General features: G+C 53.1%; 2 protein-coding genes across 9 annotated transcripts; one reads left to right on the forward strand and one right to left on the reverse strand.

The window, feature by feature from the left end:
* Window positions 1–556: 556 nt before the first annotated feature.
* On the forward strand, window positions 557–1,578 carry SFTA2 (surfactant associated 2). The gene is made up of 3 exons (XM_046006399.1): window positions 557–903; window positions 1,151–1,239; window positions 1,387–1,578. The coding sequence occupies exons 1-3, from the start codon at window positions 843–845 to the stop codon at window positions 1,471–1,473; spliced, it is 237 nt and encodes a 78-aa protein (XP_045862355.1). The 5' UTR covers window positions 557–842; the 3' UTR covers window positions 1,474–1,578.
* Window positions 1,579–5,294: 3,716 nt separating this feature from the next.
* Window positions 5,295–16,168, reverse strand: VARS2 (valyl-tRNA synthetase 2, mitochondrial). Of its 8 annotated transcripts, none has more exons than XM_046005254.1 (30): window positions 16,042–16,168; window positions 15,426–15,652; window positions 15,209–15,290; window positions 14,992–15,092; window positions 14,577–14,698; window positions 14,392–14,458; window positions 14,197–14,294; window positions 13,413–13,494; window positions 13,116–13,235; window positions 12,603–12,714; window positions 11,969–12,051; window positions 11,352–11,442; window positions 11,011–11,138; window positions 10,782–10,885; window positions 10,464–10,545; window positions 10,079–10,155; window positions 9,921–9,996; window positions 9,517–9,622; window positions 9,242–9,312; window positions 8,990–9,115; window positions 8,664–8,768; window positions 8,447–8,515; window positions 8,247–8,325; window positions 8,004–8,131; window positions 7,729–7,881; window positions 6,880–7,086; window positions 6,142–6,253; window positions 5,822–5,997; window positions 5,504–5,632; window positions 5,295–5,412 (listed from the first exon to the last, which is right to left on the reverse strand). In XM_046005254.1, exons 2-30 carry the CDS (start codon window positions 15,624–15,626, stop codon window positions 5,317–5,319), a joined length of 3,183 nt encoding a protein of 1,060 aa, XP_045861210.1. In that variant the 5' UTR covers window positions 15,627–15,652; window positions 16,042–16,168; the 3' UTR covers window positions 5,295–5,316. The 8 variants fall into 8 exon arrangements, with proteins under 8 accessions (XP_045861210.1, XP_045861209.1, XP_045861206.1 ...); XM_046005253.1 differs by having other exon boundaries at window positions 11,969–12,057; XM_046005250.1 differs by having other exon boundaries at window positions 11,969–12,057; window positions 12,597–12,714.
* Between the last annotated feature and the right edge of the window lie 114 nt (window positions 16,169–16,282).

The following is a 16,282-nucleotide window of genomic DNA, read 5'->3' on the forward strand; positions in this document are numbered from 1 at the left end:
CATACTGAGGGGTGGGTTCTAATCTCTCTGCTGCAAACCTGTGATGTGACCTTAGTGAGTCATACGCCCTCTCTGGGGCTTGGTTTCCTAATTTGTAAAGAAAGATGGTAAACTAGATGGGTTCCAAACTCTCCCTCCATATCTGTCCTTGTTTTCGTCATTCAGAATGCCTGCGTATATAGCTGTGGGTTGGGAGGATGAGTGTTCATAACGCAGGGGGTGGGAGGATATTTGATGAGACTTGTGTTTCCACCTGAGTAGATGTTTTAGAACAATCAAAACAAAACATTCAAAGATGAAGGTTCCCCCTTACCCAGATTTCTCATCTAGAAACCGCTGTGCCTGGGGCAGCAGGATACCTGGGTTTGGAAAGAAACTTGGGTGTAATCTACCCCTCCCTTTTGGGCCCACATTCCTGAGCCCTTTCGTGGCATGAATGATGGAAATTAATTGCAGTTAATCATTAATCTCTAAAGAGCAAGGAGAGGCCCAGGCTTGGGTGGGGCCCAGACACTTACAGAGGGGCACCTCCTTAACTTCCCTCTCTGTAGGATGGGGCACCCTCCCCAAGTCTCCAGATATAGGGAAAGGGAGGCACAGGATTGAGGAAAGGGAACCACTTTCTATTTTCCTCAATAGCCCACTGAATGGCCCTCTCCTGGGTCCTTAAGCCTTATTGGGAAAACTAGAAAATCCAGTTACCCAGCTTCCCTCTCCCATTTTCCCCCAACACCTGGGCTTAAGGATTGAGTGGAGTGTAGAAAGGCAGGCCTGGTAAGGAGAGGCCAGCCAGAGCTTCAGACAGCTCTTCCATCAGGGAAGCAAGAAGCAAGGTGGCCACAATGGGGGCCAGGATGCCCTTCTTTCTCTTCCTGACTCTCCTGGGCAGCTCACAGGGAACAGGTGAGGGCGAGATGGCTTGAGGCCTGGGTGCTCATGGCAGGAAGAGGCCAAAGAGGAGGGTGAGAGGGACAGGGCACCCAGTTCTAAGCTCTCAGTCTGGGGCTGAACCCCTGCATCGATAGGTTCTGGAAGGCCATTGTCAGGGAAGAGGAACTGGGGATAGGGGGTGTAGGGGAAGGGGTATGTGTGTCTCTGAGGGAATATGGCCTTAATTACTGGGCCCTAAACTCTGTTTTTGGATCCCTAGGGCCAGGAATGATTTTGCAGCTGAAGCTGAAGGACTCTTTTCTAGCAAATTTCTCCTATGACTCCAACTTCCTGGAATTGCTCGAGAAGGTAGTTCTTTGGGAGGGGAGAGAGGGCTGCATGACCTCAAAGTGTGTTTCTGACTCAGTGTGGGCCTCTCTGCTGATGTTTGGCCACCACCAAGGGATGAATGGGAGCCATCTTACACCTTTCCCTCTAACCTTTTCTCTCCCCCAGCTCTGCCTCCTCCTCCACCTCCCATCAGGGACCAATGTCACCCTCCATCATGCAGGATCCCCACTCCACGTCATCTGCAAAGTCTGAGAATAGTCGAAACCTGTGTACTTCCCTTGGCTCAGGCATTTGGCCACCGAGGTACAAAAGGGATGCCCTAACCCTGCTGAGGGGCAGTAAATGTGAATTCAATGACCTGCCTTTGTGTGTTCATGAGCGGAGGTCCAGCAGGAAAACGGAATTGGGAGCACCTGGATGGCTTAGTTAAGTGTCTGCCTTCAGTTCAGGTCATGATCCCGGGGTCCTGGGGTCGAGTCCCACATGGGGCTTCCTGCTTAGCAGGGAGTCTGCTTCTCTCTCTCCCTCTGCCTGCCACTCTCCCTGCTTGTGTGCATGCTCTCTGTCAAATAAATAAATAAATCTAAAAAAAAGAAAGAAAGAAAGAAAACGGAATTGGGACACCAAAGTCTCTGACTCTCCCCCTTATTAAGCAGAGGGGTTCCAGGACGGACATCCTGTCCTTCAACACCAGTGTGAAAGGCCTAGAAAGAATCTGGGGAATTAACTGTTTGGGGACACACATACCACACTCATATACCCATGTGCGTGAACTAACACTTCAAGCTGAGATCCTCATAACACCTAGAAATAAAGCAAAGAAGCCTGTATGGAATTCTTTTTTTTTTTTAAGATTTTTATTTATTTATTTGACCGACAGAGATCACAAGTAGGCAGAGAAGCAGGCAGAGAGAGAGGAGAGAGGAGGAAGCAGGCTCCCTGCTGAGCAGAGAGCCCGATGAGGGGCTCGATGAGGGGCTCAATCCCAGGACCCTGGGATCATGACCTGAGCTGAAGGCAGAGGCTTTAACCCACTAAGCCACTCGGGCTCCCCGCCTGTATGGAATTCTTACTTTGTCCCAGGCTCAATTCTTTCCCATTTCGATGCTCGCAGAAGTCTTGAAATTTACAGATGAGGACTGAGGCTTACCAAGGGTAAGTCACTTGAGGGCCATCAGCAGCAGATAGGTCTGACACCAGACAAATGCCTTGGCTTAAGCAAGATTTTCATTTCATCTCTCTTTGCTTCAGCTTTGGGGCTGGGAGCTCAGGAGCCCAGAGAGCAATGTGGACAGAACCTGTGTGACTCCACACAGGTCAGTTAGGGTAGTTGGTAGGGGTGGGAGGCAGCCTCAGTGGGAGATGAGAGGTTCCACCTGTGAGGAGATGGCCAGCCTGGCCTAAGTGGTGGGGAGGACGGGGTGGGTGGGGGAGCAGAGCTCGTACTGGCTGACTCTGAGGACATTCAGTCCCATAGGCCTACACTTGAGTCCTAGGTAAATTTCTTATCTTCTTGGTGCCTCCATTTCTTCACATGGGGATGACTGACGGTACCTGCTGCTTGCACTCCTGGGAGGATTACATGCATCAGCCATTTAGGACACATGTCAGATCTGTAGGAATCAGCAGTAGGGGTGGTTAAGGTAGAACCCTAGTCCCAACATATAAATCCTTGTCCCCTCAGGGGTCTAGGGTCCTCATCCTCCTGATAGCCTTGACACAGGCACTCATCTGACTCCTCGCCCAAGACTGTCTTGACTTCTTACCACCTCTCTCAAAATGCAAGCATGCAGCCCAAACCTGACCATTTGGGAGTATTAATATAATCGTTTTCCTGTTCTCCATAGTTCTCACTCCTGCCTATCATAGTTCCCACCTACACACCGTCACCACCATGTGAAATTAGATGCTGACTCCTTTGGAGGGAGGTGAAGGCCTGGCTCCATATAAATGGGAGAGTTTAAAAACAAAACAAAACAAAACAAAACAAAGGAAAAAATTCCTCTAGTTTCTTCTACAATTGTCCTGGGACCAGCAGCCTAGAAGAGAAGCAGCTGGGAGCCGCAAAGGGCCCCAGTATTTCATGACTTGCTCCTAGCCTGCACCAGTGGGCAGGTGAACCCCAATGGGTTAGGTATAAGGCCCTAACCAAGCTGGGAGACTGGATGTCTGGATATCCAAAAGACTGGAGGAGCAAACAGCTAACTGCTCCTTAACCTGATTCCTAGATCTCAGGGCCCAGAAGCACCAGGCTGTGATTTCCTGATTCTTTTCTCAAAAATCTCTCTTCCAAGACTGACCTGCACTGACCAATATAGATGAAATAGACACTAGCTAGTTACATGTGGCTATCAAACACTTGAAATGTGGCTAGTGTGACCAAGGAGCTGATGTTTGTGTTTAATTTTAGTTAAGTGGCAACCATTTTGGATAGCATAGCCCTGGATGGTCTGCCTCAAGCCTTCCCAACCCCCTACCCCACAATGGAATTTACCCCCGCTCTTGCCCCCAACACTGGTCTCCTTGTTACACTTTTGAGTACTCAGGGAATGCTCACATCTTAGTTTTGCTCTGGCCCTTCCCTCCCACACATCCTACTTGGTTAATTCCTACAACTCCAGCAAGTCCTTGCTTAATCTCACTTTCGAAATGAGTTCTACTTGACCCCCTACTTAATACTACAATCTGCTCCCCACCCGTTACCATGGTCTACTCTTTTTCCCCAATAGCATTTATGACTCAGACACGCTGCAGTGTACTTATTTACATGTGTTCTCTTTACTAGAATGAAAGTACAAGGGCAAAGATCTGTTTCACTCACTGATGAATCCAAGGGTCCAGAATAGGGCCTAGCACACAGTAGTAAGTACTCAAGAAGTACTTGTTGAATGGGGGAAAGACAGGAAGCTGCTGCTCTCCCCTCCTCTGCCTTCTAGGTGTGATGGGGCCAGGGGAGGGGAGAGGGAGGATGGGAGCTGGAACACATCTTAGACACCAAGTTGGAAGGAGTGCAGCAGAATGGCACAAAATCAGATTCAGTTTGAGGTGTGGGCCTCCACTTCTGCAGAGCCCTGACCTACCTCTGCCCAGAAGAAATGTCCACTTTGCCTAAGCCGCCATTCTATATGAAGCTTGCTTATAGTGGCCAAAAAGAACTGTACCTGTTTACTAGGTTGAATCCCAGTTGATATTTGGGACAAGTTGCTTTTATTCTCAGAGGACATTTCTTCATTTCCAAAATGGAGCAAATATCTACCTTGAGGTTCTCAATGGCATCACTGAAGACCCAGACCCTGATAGGACCACCATAAATAGTAGCTACTCAGAGCTGCTGGACAGAATATAACTTGGACGTGTAAGAAGGTCCCCGAATTCCACGGGGAGGACATGAGGTGTTCACGGTGGGTCGGTGGATGTCTTTATCTGTGGGGACATACATGTGGACACCCTGGTGTCACGGACACAGAATGGGAGCAGCACTCCAGCCCCAGTGCACCCTGCAGCCCCTCGGGCCTACAGGAAGTACCTACTCCTCTCCAGCAGCCCCCAAGATAAGGCCAGGGAAATAGGGGAGCTTCCATCTGGTGAGGAGGAAGGGCCTGCACAAGCCAAGGCACTGGCAATAATTCAAAGTAGGTGGAACCCGAGTCACGGTACCCAGATCCTCCTAAGACATGCCTCTCTCTTCCAGTGAGGCAGGCACCACCAGCATACACACTTCCACTGCAGCCCAGAGTCCAGGGCTAAGCAGCAGCCCCCCTCATTTCCTAGACCAAAGTCTCAGGGAACAACTGAGATGCAAGAAAGTCACCACTAGAGGCAGAGGGATAAAAAGACCACAGACAGTAATGTTTGGGATTTTAAAAGTTTATCTCATTCCTAAACTTCCAGGTGGGACTGCATAGGAGGGAGGCTGGGCAGGAATGTCAGCATCTCGAGGACACCCAGTGACACCGACCAAGCCAATCTGTTTCCCCATTTATGAAATGAGAGAGGTGAGCCACATGATCTCAGAGGTGCCATCGATGCCCTGACAGCTGCCAGATGTTTGTCCCCAAAGGCAGGTTTTTTTCCTCCCCAAGAGTGAGCTGGTGCTCAGAGCTCCCGAGGGCCGGGACATGCATCCATCAGCTGCCGGAGGTGAGAGGCCGCCTTGTCTAGCTTCGACAAGTCCAGCTGGAGGGAAGAAAGCTGGACGAGAAGAGCAGCAGGTGAGGATCCAGACATAAGGCCCACACCCTCCAGCCCACGAGCCTACAGGGAGTCAGGCCTCCAGCCTCACCCTCTGCTGCCTCTTAGTCTCCGCCTCTCCCTCTGATGGGGTCCAGGCCATGAGGCCATCAAGCTGCTTCTGCAACTTGTGTCTTCGGGCAGCTAGCAGAGACAGATGGGTCTGGGGGTCCACCAGGCCCTGCGGGAGAACAGCGAGGGTTCAGGTTTCTCTCTGCACCACCCGCAGCTCTGCTTCACCTGCAGCCTGTCCAATACCTCTGTCCACCCCATTCTCAGGAGCCCTCCTCACTTTTACGGAGCCTGCCCCTTGCCCTCCTCCCAACATCCTTTCAATCCCTCCCTTCCTCCTCCAATCTCCTCTGGGCACCTGCAGTTCCATGTACACCTGAGTGGTGTCACTGAGTGGGGCCTGGGCCCAGCCGGAAGGCGCCGCAACACCTGGGGGTAAGAGGCCCACGACCCCACAGCGGCCCAGGGTGCCCAGGGGCTCCAGGAAGGCCTCAAAGAGGCCCTGTTCTCCGGGCTCTGAGCTCTGCAGCAGCACTGAAGAAGAAAGGGAAACTGTCAGGGTCAAACCACAAGATCCTGCTTCCCTGCCCATCCTGCACCTCCTAACTCTGGACTCCCCCATGCTCCTCTGCCAGCCCCCTCTTTCTGCAGGACTTAGGGACCCAGAACCCAGCTCACCTCGGGGCCGGGCCTTGGTGAGCTGGTACGTGGCTCGGAGAGCCCTCAGTGCCTGCACAGCCTCCTGGACCCGAGAGAAGTGCTGTTCCAGCTCTGGCTGGCGCCAGTGCTCCTGCAGATGAAGACCCAGAGCTGACAAGCAGGCTCCCAGGACACTCAGGAGCAACTCTCCTGGCTCTGTCCCACACCTGCACACCCCAGTCTGCTTAGGGCAACAGAATCTGTCCTCCCCACCACACACAGAATTCACCACCTCAAGCAAAACCTGGGACACCGCCTAAGCAGGTCTCAGTTGGCGGCTGTGGTTGATGTCTGTTAACTGTTCTCATCAAAGATGGTGAACGACCAGAAGTAAGTTAGAACTTAAACTCCATTACTCAAAACTCACAGAACCAAATAAGCATAAGAAAATGTACATAGTTAAACTTTAAATCATTTGAGGGTAAGTTTACGGCATTTACCCTTCTGACATTATTAAAGCTTAAAACCGCAGACATTTGGGGGCCATCCTAGGACTAACATCTAATTCTCATCACAACTGTGGCTAAAGATGGGGAACTGAGGCACGGTCACACAGCAGTGTGGTCCTGCTCTTGCCCACTGGGCTAAGACTGCCCTCACATGGAACAACTCATCCTCCTAAAGACTCTAAAGTAGACCCGTGACCCACAGCACCACACCCTTCGAGAAGACTGCTCCCCACCCCTTCACCCGTGGTCCCGGTCCCATGGGACTCACCAAGCTGTGGGCAGTGGGGTAGGGAGCAACACAGATGCTAGGGGCAGAGCTGCCGCCAGGCCTGGGGGGCAGCCTCTGCCAGAGCTCTTCAGCCAGGAAGGGCATGAGTGGGGCGAGGAGGCGGAGACCGACATCAGCACAGGAGAACAGGACCTGAGGGGGGTCTGAGGGATGGGGCGAGTGCGACAGCACTGGCTTCACAGCCTCCTAGGGAAGAAGCCATAGGGTCGGGGGCAGGCCAAAACCACGACCACATCCTTTTCCCATATATTTGCTGCCCTGCCCGTGGAAAATGCTGTGGGTAAACACAGGTAGGAGCACACAGCATCTTGGACACCACTGGTTGTCCCAAAACACACTCTGGAGCAAATGAAAAGTGGAAATCTATGGCAGGGAGTCTTAGGGGTGGGAAGGGGGATAAAACTGCCAGCGTGGTTTGCCTAGTTTTGAAAGCAAAGCACTGAGGTTTTTTGCCTATCGAAAGACAGAGGAGCGCCTGGGTGTCTCAGTGTCTTATCTGCCTTCAACTCAGGTCATTATCCTGGAGTGCAGGGATCAAGTACAAGGATAAAGCCCAGCATGGAGTCCCACATAGAGGCCTGTATCAGGCTCCTTGCTCGGTGGGGAGTCTGCTTCTCCCTCTCTCTCTGACCCTCCCTTTCTTCATACTCTCTCCTTCACTCTTCCCTCAAATAAATTAATAAAAAATCTTTTTAAAAAATGATTCTGTAAATATTTAATATTAAGTTAAAAAAAAAAAGAGTTCTCTGCCAGGGAACCCGATCTCAAGGGGAACAGGAAGCAGCTATGCAGGGCGGAATGAAACACCGTGGCCCCAGTCTGACTTACCAAGTAGACATCACAGAGGTTGTGGAGCCAGAAGTGGTGTAGGGCATGGGTGATAAGTGAGAGCTCTCGAGCAAGGAAGCCTCGCTCACACTCCTGGGCAGTATGGGCAAGACGGCTCAGGATCCAGGCGTCCATGGGGGACGAGGGGGATAGCTGCGGGCAGAAGGGGGCTTCAGGACAGGATGACTGACTCCCATCTCCTCTCCCTCCAAATCCCTTCTTCAACCCTCAGACACCTGATGATTCTGCCCTTCAAGCCTCTCTTATTCTCCTACCTCTTCTGCAGGCTGGGGTACGAATTTCTCCCCTAAGGCATTGAGGATAAAGCGCAGGGCATTCCAGATTTTGTTGCAGAAATGCCGGGAACTCAGGACCTCAGAGACAGACAGGTTCAAGTCGCCCCCTGAGAAGGAGAGGGAGTGGGGAGCATGCACGTGGGTGGCAGTGGCACAGGGAGTCCTGGCCCACCCCTCTATCGTGGGGCCTACAGCCCTAGCCCCTCCCTCGCCCAGGCTTACCCAAGGCCCCATGGGAGCACAGGGCAAATCGCAGGGCATCTGTCCCACATTCAGGGATCCCATGAGGGAAGTCCTTTCTCTGCAATCAAAGGGAGAGGGGTGGCCGATGTCTATGCAGCTGCAAGGCCAGAAGCCTGAGCTACACAGGAGCACGGTGGCCACGAGCTTGAGGCTGAGAGAGGCAGACGCTGGTGACTCACTTGTGCCGCAGTCGCGATCGCCAGCTCTGTGGAGTCCAAGTTCCCATCCCTCAGCTTTGCCTGTAGCACCTGGGATGTGTACGGACTTCAGTGGCCTTGGTCAGGGACCCTGCCCCTACAAGGGTCCCAGCCACTATCCCCTCCCAGCTGGCTCCTCTCTCCTCAAGCTCCCGTCTCCCCCACAAATGCCATCCTTCACAAAACTCTTCATCCTGACCTGCAGGTCCACCCCATGGATGATGTCTCGTGGGTCCAACACATTCCCCAGGGACTTGCTCATCTTCCGGCCCTGCCTGTCCCGAACCATGGAATGAAGGAGCACCTGGGAGCAAGGAGGCAGTCAGCAGAGGGGCTGGGAGAGCCTTTTCCTGGAGGTGATTTCCCTGGAAGATGCCTCTGTGCATCAGGGGTTAGAGGAGTTAGTAAATCAGGAAAAAGGAATTGGGACCACAGACAACAGCACAATAGGGGTTAGAAGAAAGAACAAGATTTAAGGAAAACTGGGGGGTCAAAAAGAGGAGCTGGGCACTGAAGGGCCATTACCTTGTTGAAGGGGAGCTGCCCTGTGAGCTGGGTCCCCAACATGACCATGCGGCCCACCCAGAACAACAGAAGGTCACTGCCCGTTTCCAAAAGTGACAGGGGGTAGAAACGAGCGAGGTCTGGGGTCTAGAGAAAAATAGAAGCAATGAGAAGCCAAGCTCTGTGCCTGTAGCTCTCCTCGAGGTTCTTGGGGGAGCAAGGTCTTTACTTCATCATCCCCACCTTCACTCTCTTGCTCACAACCCGTCTCACCTCTTGGGGCCAACCCAGGGCAGCAAAGGGGAAAAGAGCTGAAGAGAACCATGTGTCCAGGACATCAGGATCTGGGAATGGGGGCAGATGGAACCTCAAGCCCACTGCTGTGCATCTTTCCAGCCCAATCCCCCCATCCCTGTACCCGTCCCCCCCAGCAGACATCACTATCAGGCCCTCTGCCCCATTCTCAACTTTCCCAACCCCACCTCCTCCACCTCAGGATCTGCTCCCCAACAGCCCAGCCGCCCACCCTTCACAACCCAGACACTCACCCCTCTGCAGAGTCAGCTCTGCCCCTGGTTTCCCTGTCAGTTCTGCAGCTATTTTTCTGGCCTCCGCCTCTGTCCGCCCAACCACCCAACAGTCTCCCTTATCATCCTACAGAAAAAGTAAGGGGTGGAGGAGAGTGAGGAAGAGTAACACCTGCCAGGTGTGAAAGAAACATCACTGAGTTTCACATTCTCCCGTGTGATCTAGGAACGGCTGGCACCCTCTGGCAGTGGGAGGAAGAAGGTCCAGCTCGGGAGCTCTGACCACATGTGGGTGACATGACTAAGGGCATGAAGCCCAGGAAAGGCAGGGAGCCGGGACTGGCCCTGGAAGTACTCTGACTCCGTGCTATGGCTATTTCTCCCTCCACCATGCCCAGCCCTCCCATCCTCTTCCACCGACCAACCTTCGTGTGCCCCTCCACCACCAGGTAGGCAGGAATCTGATGGCCCCACCACAGCTGCCGGGAGACACACCAGTCCCTGTGGGAAGGACGTCAGTAACTCCTTGGCATAAGCAGGGCATCGCCCCACCCCACCTTCGCAGAGCTCCCCTCACCCTTACCCAATGTGGGAAAACCAGTGCTGCCAGTTCTTCTGGTGGAAGGATGGACTGAGCTCCAGGGCCCCTGACTCCACAGCCTGCAGAAAAAGGCTCTCAGACAGTGCTTCGCTTCCTGCACCTACCCTCCCGGATGGGACAAGCGGCCTCTGAGGTAGTGCTGTTACTCAGAAAGGACCTCCCAAGGCTCCCGAAGAGCTTCTGGGTTTGAGAGGGAGAAGAGCCAGCCCCGTCTAGGCCACCTGCCTCCATCCCATAGCTGTCCTCTCAAATGCTAGGGCCAGAGGTCTGTGGATGAGGAGGCCTCAGCCTCCCTGTTTCTTCATTCCAGTTTGCAGGGAGTTCCCGCCACCCAAGGCGCTGCCGCTTGCGCACACTGCAGCCTCACCTGCGCAGCTCGGTCCCCCATCTCCTGGCAGCGGACAAACCACTGGCTCTTCAGTAGGTATTCAACCACATCCCCAGAACGGCTGAGAAAGAGACAGGCTAAGTGTGCTGCTCCTTGGGTTCTCTGCTTTTCCCCCAAAGGACATGGGACCCTACTACAAGCCAGGCCCTCAGAACCGAGAAGAGAGCAGCAAATAAAACTGACACAGAGCTTCTGTTCTCTCGCAAAGGGGTAGAGAGCCCACCCTCTTGACTTCTTCAGCTTTATTCACTCCCTTCCTGGAAAAGTCCTACATAAAAGGAGTTAAAATGGGGTTACCTGCAAATAGGAAGCACCATGGGGTGGTTCTGGAGGCCTCGGAACAGGCCCCGCTCCCTCAACGCAGACATAATCTTCTCTCGGGCCACAAATCGGTGAAGACCCTGGGGAGATGATGGCAACAATAAAAGGTAAAGGTTGCTAAAAAAACAAGAAAGTGAGAGGGGAGGAGGCGAGAAAAGGCAGAGAGTGCCCCCACAGAATGGGGTGACACTGAGGCCAGTACCACCTGCAGCCAGTCCCCGCAGAGGGACGTCATGGTGCCATCCTCCGCAATGACACTCAGGGGGCTCAAGCTGTGCCGGGCCCCCAGTTCAGCATCAGCAGGGCTATGCGCTGGAGTCACCTTCACTGCCCCTGGGAGAGGAGAACCATCGTGAGCACTGACCCCTCACCTTTTCCAGCGGTTCTGTCATTGCCTATGCCCCCATCCCTCCCTTCTCTTCTTGGTCTATGCCTCCTTCTCATCTCACTATTCATTGAGACTATCCTCCCCTCCTTTCCTCTTCCTGGTGCTCCCCACTCCTCCGGAATCCCCAGCCTACTTGCCTTTCCGTGACCTCCACCTACCTGTGCCCACATGTGGCTGAACAGCAGAGTCTGTGATGAGGGGGAGAAGCTGCCCGGTCAAGGGGTGACGAAGCTGTTGCCCATGCAAATGCTGAAAGGAAGGGAGCGAGATCAAGGATAGGCACACATGTAGAGTGCAAAGGTCTGGGCTAAGCGTGAGAACCCTGGGAATATTAGGGTGAAAACCAGAAGGTAAAGAGCTAGAGCAGTGGTCAGTAAACTTTTTCTTATGGGGCCAGGGTGTATTTTAGCCTTTGCAGGCCAAGAGGCAAATCCAGTCCCTGCACAATTACTCTGCTCTGCCACTGCAGCAGTGAGGTCACGATACCCAGTTGCAGATAATGTGTAAACAGGCAAGTGCATATCATACAAAAACAGGCAATGGGATGGATTTGGCCTATGGGCCATAATTTATCAACCACTGAGCTAGAGAAAAAATAGAACACCAAGAAAAGAAAGGCATATAATCAGAGACACTGGAGAGCTGACACGAGAAAAGTCTTAGGAAGATGAAACTAAAGGAAAGAAGGAGCTACCATCGAAAAGGACAGGAAAAGAAAGCTATGAGGGAGACATGCGAGTGGCAGAGAAGTGGCAGAGAACACACTGTGTGTTACCGTGTATCGGGAGTCGTCGGGATGAACAGCCACAGCCACATCTCCAGGCAATGTCTCTGGCCTTGTGGTTCCTACTACAACCTCTGCATCTGAAGACAAGTCAAGCACTCAACACTGGTCATTGCCATGGCCCCTCACTCCCATAACTGGAGCCAGAAGAACCAGAAAAGGGAGGAGGCGAGAACCTGTCAATGTTGAACAGGCCCCCAGGAGCAACTAGAGAAAATTAGGAGCTGGGGGTTTCCTGTAAGCTGATGACCAGAAGCCTGGGAGGCTGTCTGGTGCTAAGGAATTTCTCAAAAATGTGCATGGGAGAAACAGGTAGATCATGAATAAAAGCAACTAAAAAAACCAAGCACTCTTCAAATCACACTTCAGAATTAATTTTTTGTCTCTTTCAGGGTGGCAGCCTCCTGTAGAATAATGCTAAGCTTCCGACAGGCATCTACCACGTGCACTTTTCTCACATGACACAGAAAAAAATGCCCACGAGAACACAAATACTACTCAAGGTTCCTTACGTGCCTCCCACCAGGCCGTGTGGGAAATGGGTTTGTGGGTTCCTTCCCATCAACCCAACATGTGCACAAGAAAGCAGAGATAAGCAGGCAACCTTTCTGAGGATTACCCTCACCAGGCTCTCCATCCACAGGGAAGGCCACAGAAACGAGGAGGCCAAAAGACACAGGGCTGGGGCAGCCAGGCAGTCGAAGCTCCGTGCGGCCAGGAAGCGGCCGGCTCTCCACCTAGAGGAATCCAAGCAGCAGGCTTCCCATCTTCACTCCCCCACCTGCCCTGGGCTCCCTGCAGCCCATCTAAGGACACTCCAAGGATTCAGGAGCCACCTCCCCCTCAATTCAGTCACAGTTACAGAAACATTCACCGAGCACTTACACTGTGTGCCAGTATCATGCTGAACACCTTCCATGAATTCTCATTTAATTCTCACGACACCCTCCTGACATAGGCATTTCCATCAACCCTAACTGATTGGGGAAGCTGAGGGTGACAGAGGCTAATGCCCAGCCAGAGGTCCCAAGGCTGGTAGGTGGCAGGACTCAGTGAATCCTGCCCATCTGGCTGCAAAGTCTGAGCTTTTTTTGCCCACCTAGGAGCTCTCCCAACCTGCCCTCCTCCTCTGCCTCACCTCAATATCCGAGATGGCTGATCTTAAAGCGCAGGACCAGTTGACAAGCTGCTGGCCCCGGTACAACAAGCCTGCCTCGTAGAGTCGCACAAAAGCTTCAGTCACGGCCACCGAGGAGCCCTAGGAAATGACCTCAGCGTCTCTATCCAACAGCCCCGTCTTAGCTCATCATCCCACTCAGGGACCCAAGCATTCCCTCTCTACTACTACCCCCAACACACACAGCATCCTGCTTGCCCACACCTGTCTCTAGACACTGCTTCAATACCCACAGGGAGCCAGGCATGGAGCACTCACAGCATCCATAGTGAAGCACTCTCGGTCCCAGTCCAGGGAGGCCCCCAGAGCTTGGAGCTGCTCACTGATCTCTCCACCTTTCCTGTGCCCAGACAGATTTTGGTCAGCAAACTTGTCCTGAGCACCAACTATGTACCAGGCCTAGTGATACTACCGGCAATGCTGAGTATTGGAGTATGGCATTAATCTAGCCTCTAGAAGCCAATGGAGACAGACACACAAACTCAGCAGGGAACTTCTGTGGCATTAAAATAAGTGTAAAGTTCTGGGGCGCCTGGTTGGCTTAGTTGGTGGAGCACATGATTCTGGATCTCGAGGCAATGAGTTCAAGCCCCACACTGGGTGCAGAATATACTTAAAACAAAACAAAACATAAAGTTCTATGGTAACAGAGGAGGGTGCAGCTAATTTGGGAAAAACCAAAAGAAGCTTTACAGAGAAAGTGGTACATGGTAACAGACCTGTAAGAATGAGAGTAATTTCAGGCAAATGAAGAAGAGGAATAGGTAAGTAGAAGAGATGGTGAAAGGTAAGGAAACGGGATAAGTAGATAAAAAATTAATACATACATGTCCACACCCACAAATATGTGCATTTAGAAAAAAAATATATATATATATAAAATACACACAGAGAGACAGCTTGGAGACCCTGCTGAAAGCTAAAGGAACCCAGAGTTCCCCTCTCTGAGGGAGGTTAGGGCTGGATGGCAAGAGCCCATCGAGTCAGGGAGAATGGCCAAGCCTGCCACCTCAGCCCCTCCACCTCTACCCATCGTACTCACTCCTCCTTCCACTTCCACACCTCCCTAAGGAATTCTTCCCGGCTCAGCTCATGTCTCCTCACTCCTCTCTCCTTCCACAGTTGCTTCTCCACCACAGCCTACAGTAAGATTAGGGAGACAAATGAACACAGAATCGGATCACTTTGGGAAAACTCTCCTCCACCCAACGAAAGGGCAAAGTGGCAAAATGCATACTTGTGTAGCAATTCCTGCATGATCTGAGCCAGGAACCCACAGCACCTGATCCCCACACATCCGGTGCCTGCAAAACAAACACCCTCACATGAACCCCTGAGCTTGCATGTTTATTCTCAATGCTTCCACACTACCTCACTTCCTCCTTCCCCTCCAGGAGAGCAAGCATCCCCAACCCCTCTCACCAGCGCACCAGGGCATCCTGTATGGCCACCGTCAGTGCATGCCCGATATGTAGGGAGCCAGTGACATTGGGAGGTGGGATACACATGGAGAAGGTCTCCCCTGTAGCCTGAGGCAGCTTGGTCTATAAAGTGGAAAAGTCAAAGAGCAAGAGATGACTGGGTTACGTGGGGGAATAGCACCCTCTGGTGTCCCCAAGGCAGAAAGAACTGCAGGAAAGATAAACCAGCAAGTAACAGGAAAGGGAAAAACCTGCCAAGACAACCCTTTGGACACCAGGGGTTAAGACAAGCCCTCCCATTTTATTGGGCAGGCTGGCTGTAAGCTCTAGACTCTGAGGCTCAGTTATGCCCACCCAAGCTCAATGGCCATTCTGTCTTGGGGACTATTTAGTACCCCTCCCTTCCAGGTACTAACCTGATACTCTGGTTTGAAGAAGCCCTCTCGCACCCACCAACAGTACCAGGCAGCCTCAACATATTGAGGGCTGTATGCAGGAGGCAGAAGCCGAGAGACATCTGCAGCAGCAGAGGAGAGCTCCACTAAGTCCTGAACTTTGTTCCTGGGCTGCATTTCAGCAGCCCAAGTGGGCAACAAACATGTGAATGAATAGGCCTTCAAGTTCCCTAATTACCTTTCTTTTCACCGGGTTCCGTGGGGATTTCATACAACACTACCTCTTTAGGAGTCCAGGCCTTACTGGATTCTGCAGGTGACTGGAAAGAATGACCAAAAAGCGGGGGTGGGGAAATACAATTTCCAGCCTACGCCAGGCATCTGAATCCAACCAGTCTCTCTTCCAGCCCCCTCCAAAATTTTCTCAAAGAACCAAGGACAAACTGACCCCTAACCTTGTTCTTTCGGGCTATCCCAGCCTCCAGCGCCGCCTGCTTCTCTCGCTGGCGCTTCTGTTTGGCTTCATGGTTCCTTTGGGAGATGGAGGATCCATGGGGCTTTGAGTGGGTAGAGAGGGCACGGAATCTGGGGAGACCCTCTAAGGGCCTCAGCCCCCAAACTGGTGATCGAAAATAGCCAAAAGGCAAATGAGGCATCAGGAGTGCTTGAAAAGGGCCAAGATCTGTTCCAGATAGAGCACATAAGAGCTGTGGCTGCGTGGTTCACACCCTCTTCCTTATTCCCTGCCTGCCTTCTACTAGCACTGGTCTTTTTTCTGTCTATCCCCTCCCACACAACGCCTACTAGTGAGGGCCAGAGGGCATGGTGTCGGGCGTCTGCCGCCCTCAACCTGTGCATCCGCGACTGTGGCTGATCGCCGACACACATGCGGGGAAAGGACTCAGGCATTCTGGGAGACAGTCGACCTCAGGGCGCCCGAGAGCGACACCAGCAAGGAGTCCCGCGCTACCCCTGGGCCCACTCCGCCCGGTCCTCCCAGCCCGTCGCACCGCGTGGATCCCGGCGGCGGCGCCTCCCACCCCTCCGCAGGCAACTCCTGCGCGCGCTCACCCGGCCAGCCCGCCGCTATCCCAGGGCGCCCCGCGGCCCCTGGCGCCGAGGGAAGCAGCGACTACGACCCCGGGAGGTGACCCGCGAGCCGCACGGCGCAAGGAGGCGGGGCCCTGCCCCGGGCATGCGCGGTAGCCGGCTCGACCCCATTCGCTGCCCTCCGGTCCAATGGCTGCCGGCGCCGCAGGAAGCGGGCCCTCCGAGGAGAGAGGAAGCCTCGCGAGGAGCGGCCCGGGGCCGC

Source organism: Meles meles, chromosome 5, assembly GCF_922984935.1.
Source record: "Meles meles chromosome 5, mMelMel3.1 paternal haplotype, whole genome shotgun sequence".
In the NCBI taxonomy this organism is placed as follows: Eukaryota; Metazoa; Chordata; class Mammalia; order Carnivora; family Mustelidae; genus Meles; species Meles meles.

Coding starts and splice junctions, on each gene's coding strand:
- SFTA2 (XM_046006399.1), top strand. CDS start 843: ATGGGGGCCAGGATGCCCTTCTTTCTCTTCCTGACTCTCCTGGGCAGC. Junction 904..1,150: donor GGGCAGCTCACAGGGAACAG/GTGAGGGCGAGA, acceptor TTGGATCCCTAG/GGCCAGGAATGATTTTGCAG. Junction 1,240..1,386: donor TCCTGGAATTGCTCGAGAAG/GTAGTTCTTTGG, acceptor TCTCTCCCCCAG/CTCTGCCTCCTCCTCCACCT.
- VARS2 (XM_046005250.1), bottom strand. CDS start 15,626: ATGCCTCATTTGCCTTTTGGCTATTTTCGATCACCAGTTTGGGGGCTG. Junction 6,254..6,879: donor ACCCCACTGCCCACAGCTTG/GTGAGTCCCATG, acceptor CTTCATCTGCAG/GAGCACTGGCGCCAGCCAGA. Junction 5,633..5,821: donor AGGTGTACATGGAACTGCAG/GTGCCCAGAGGA, acceptor GTTCTCCCGCAG/GGCCTGGTGGACCCCCAGAC.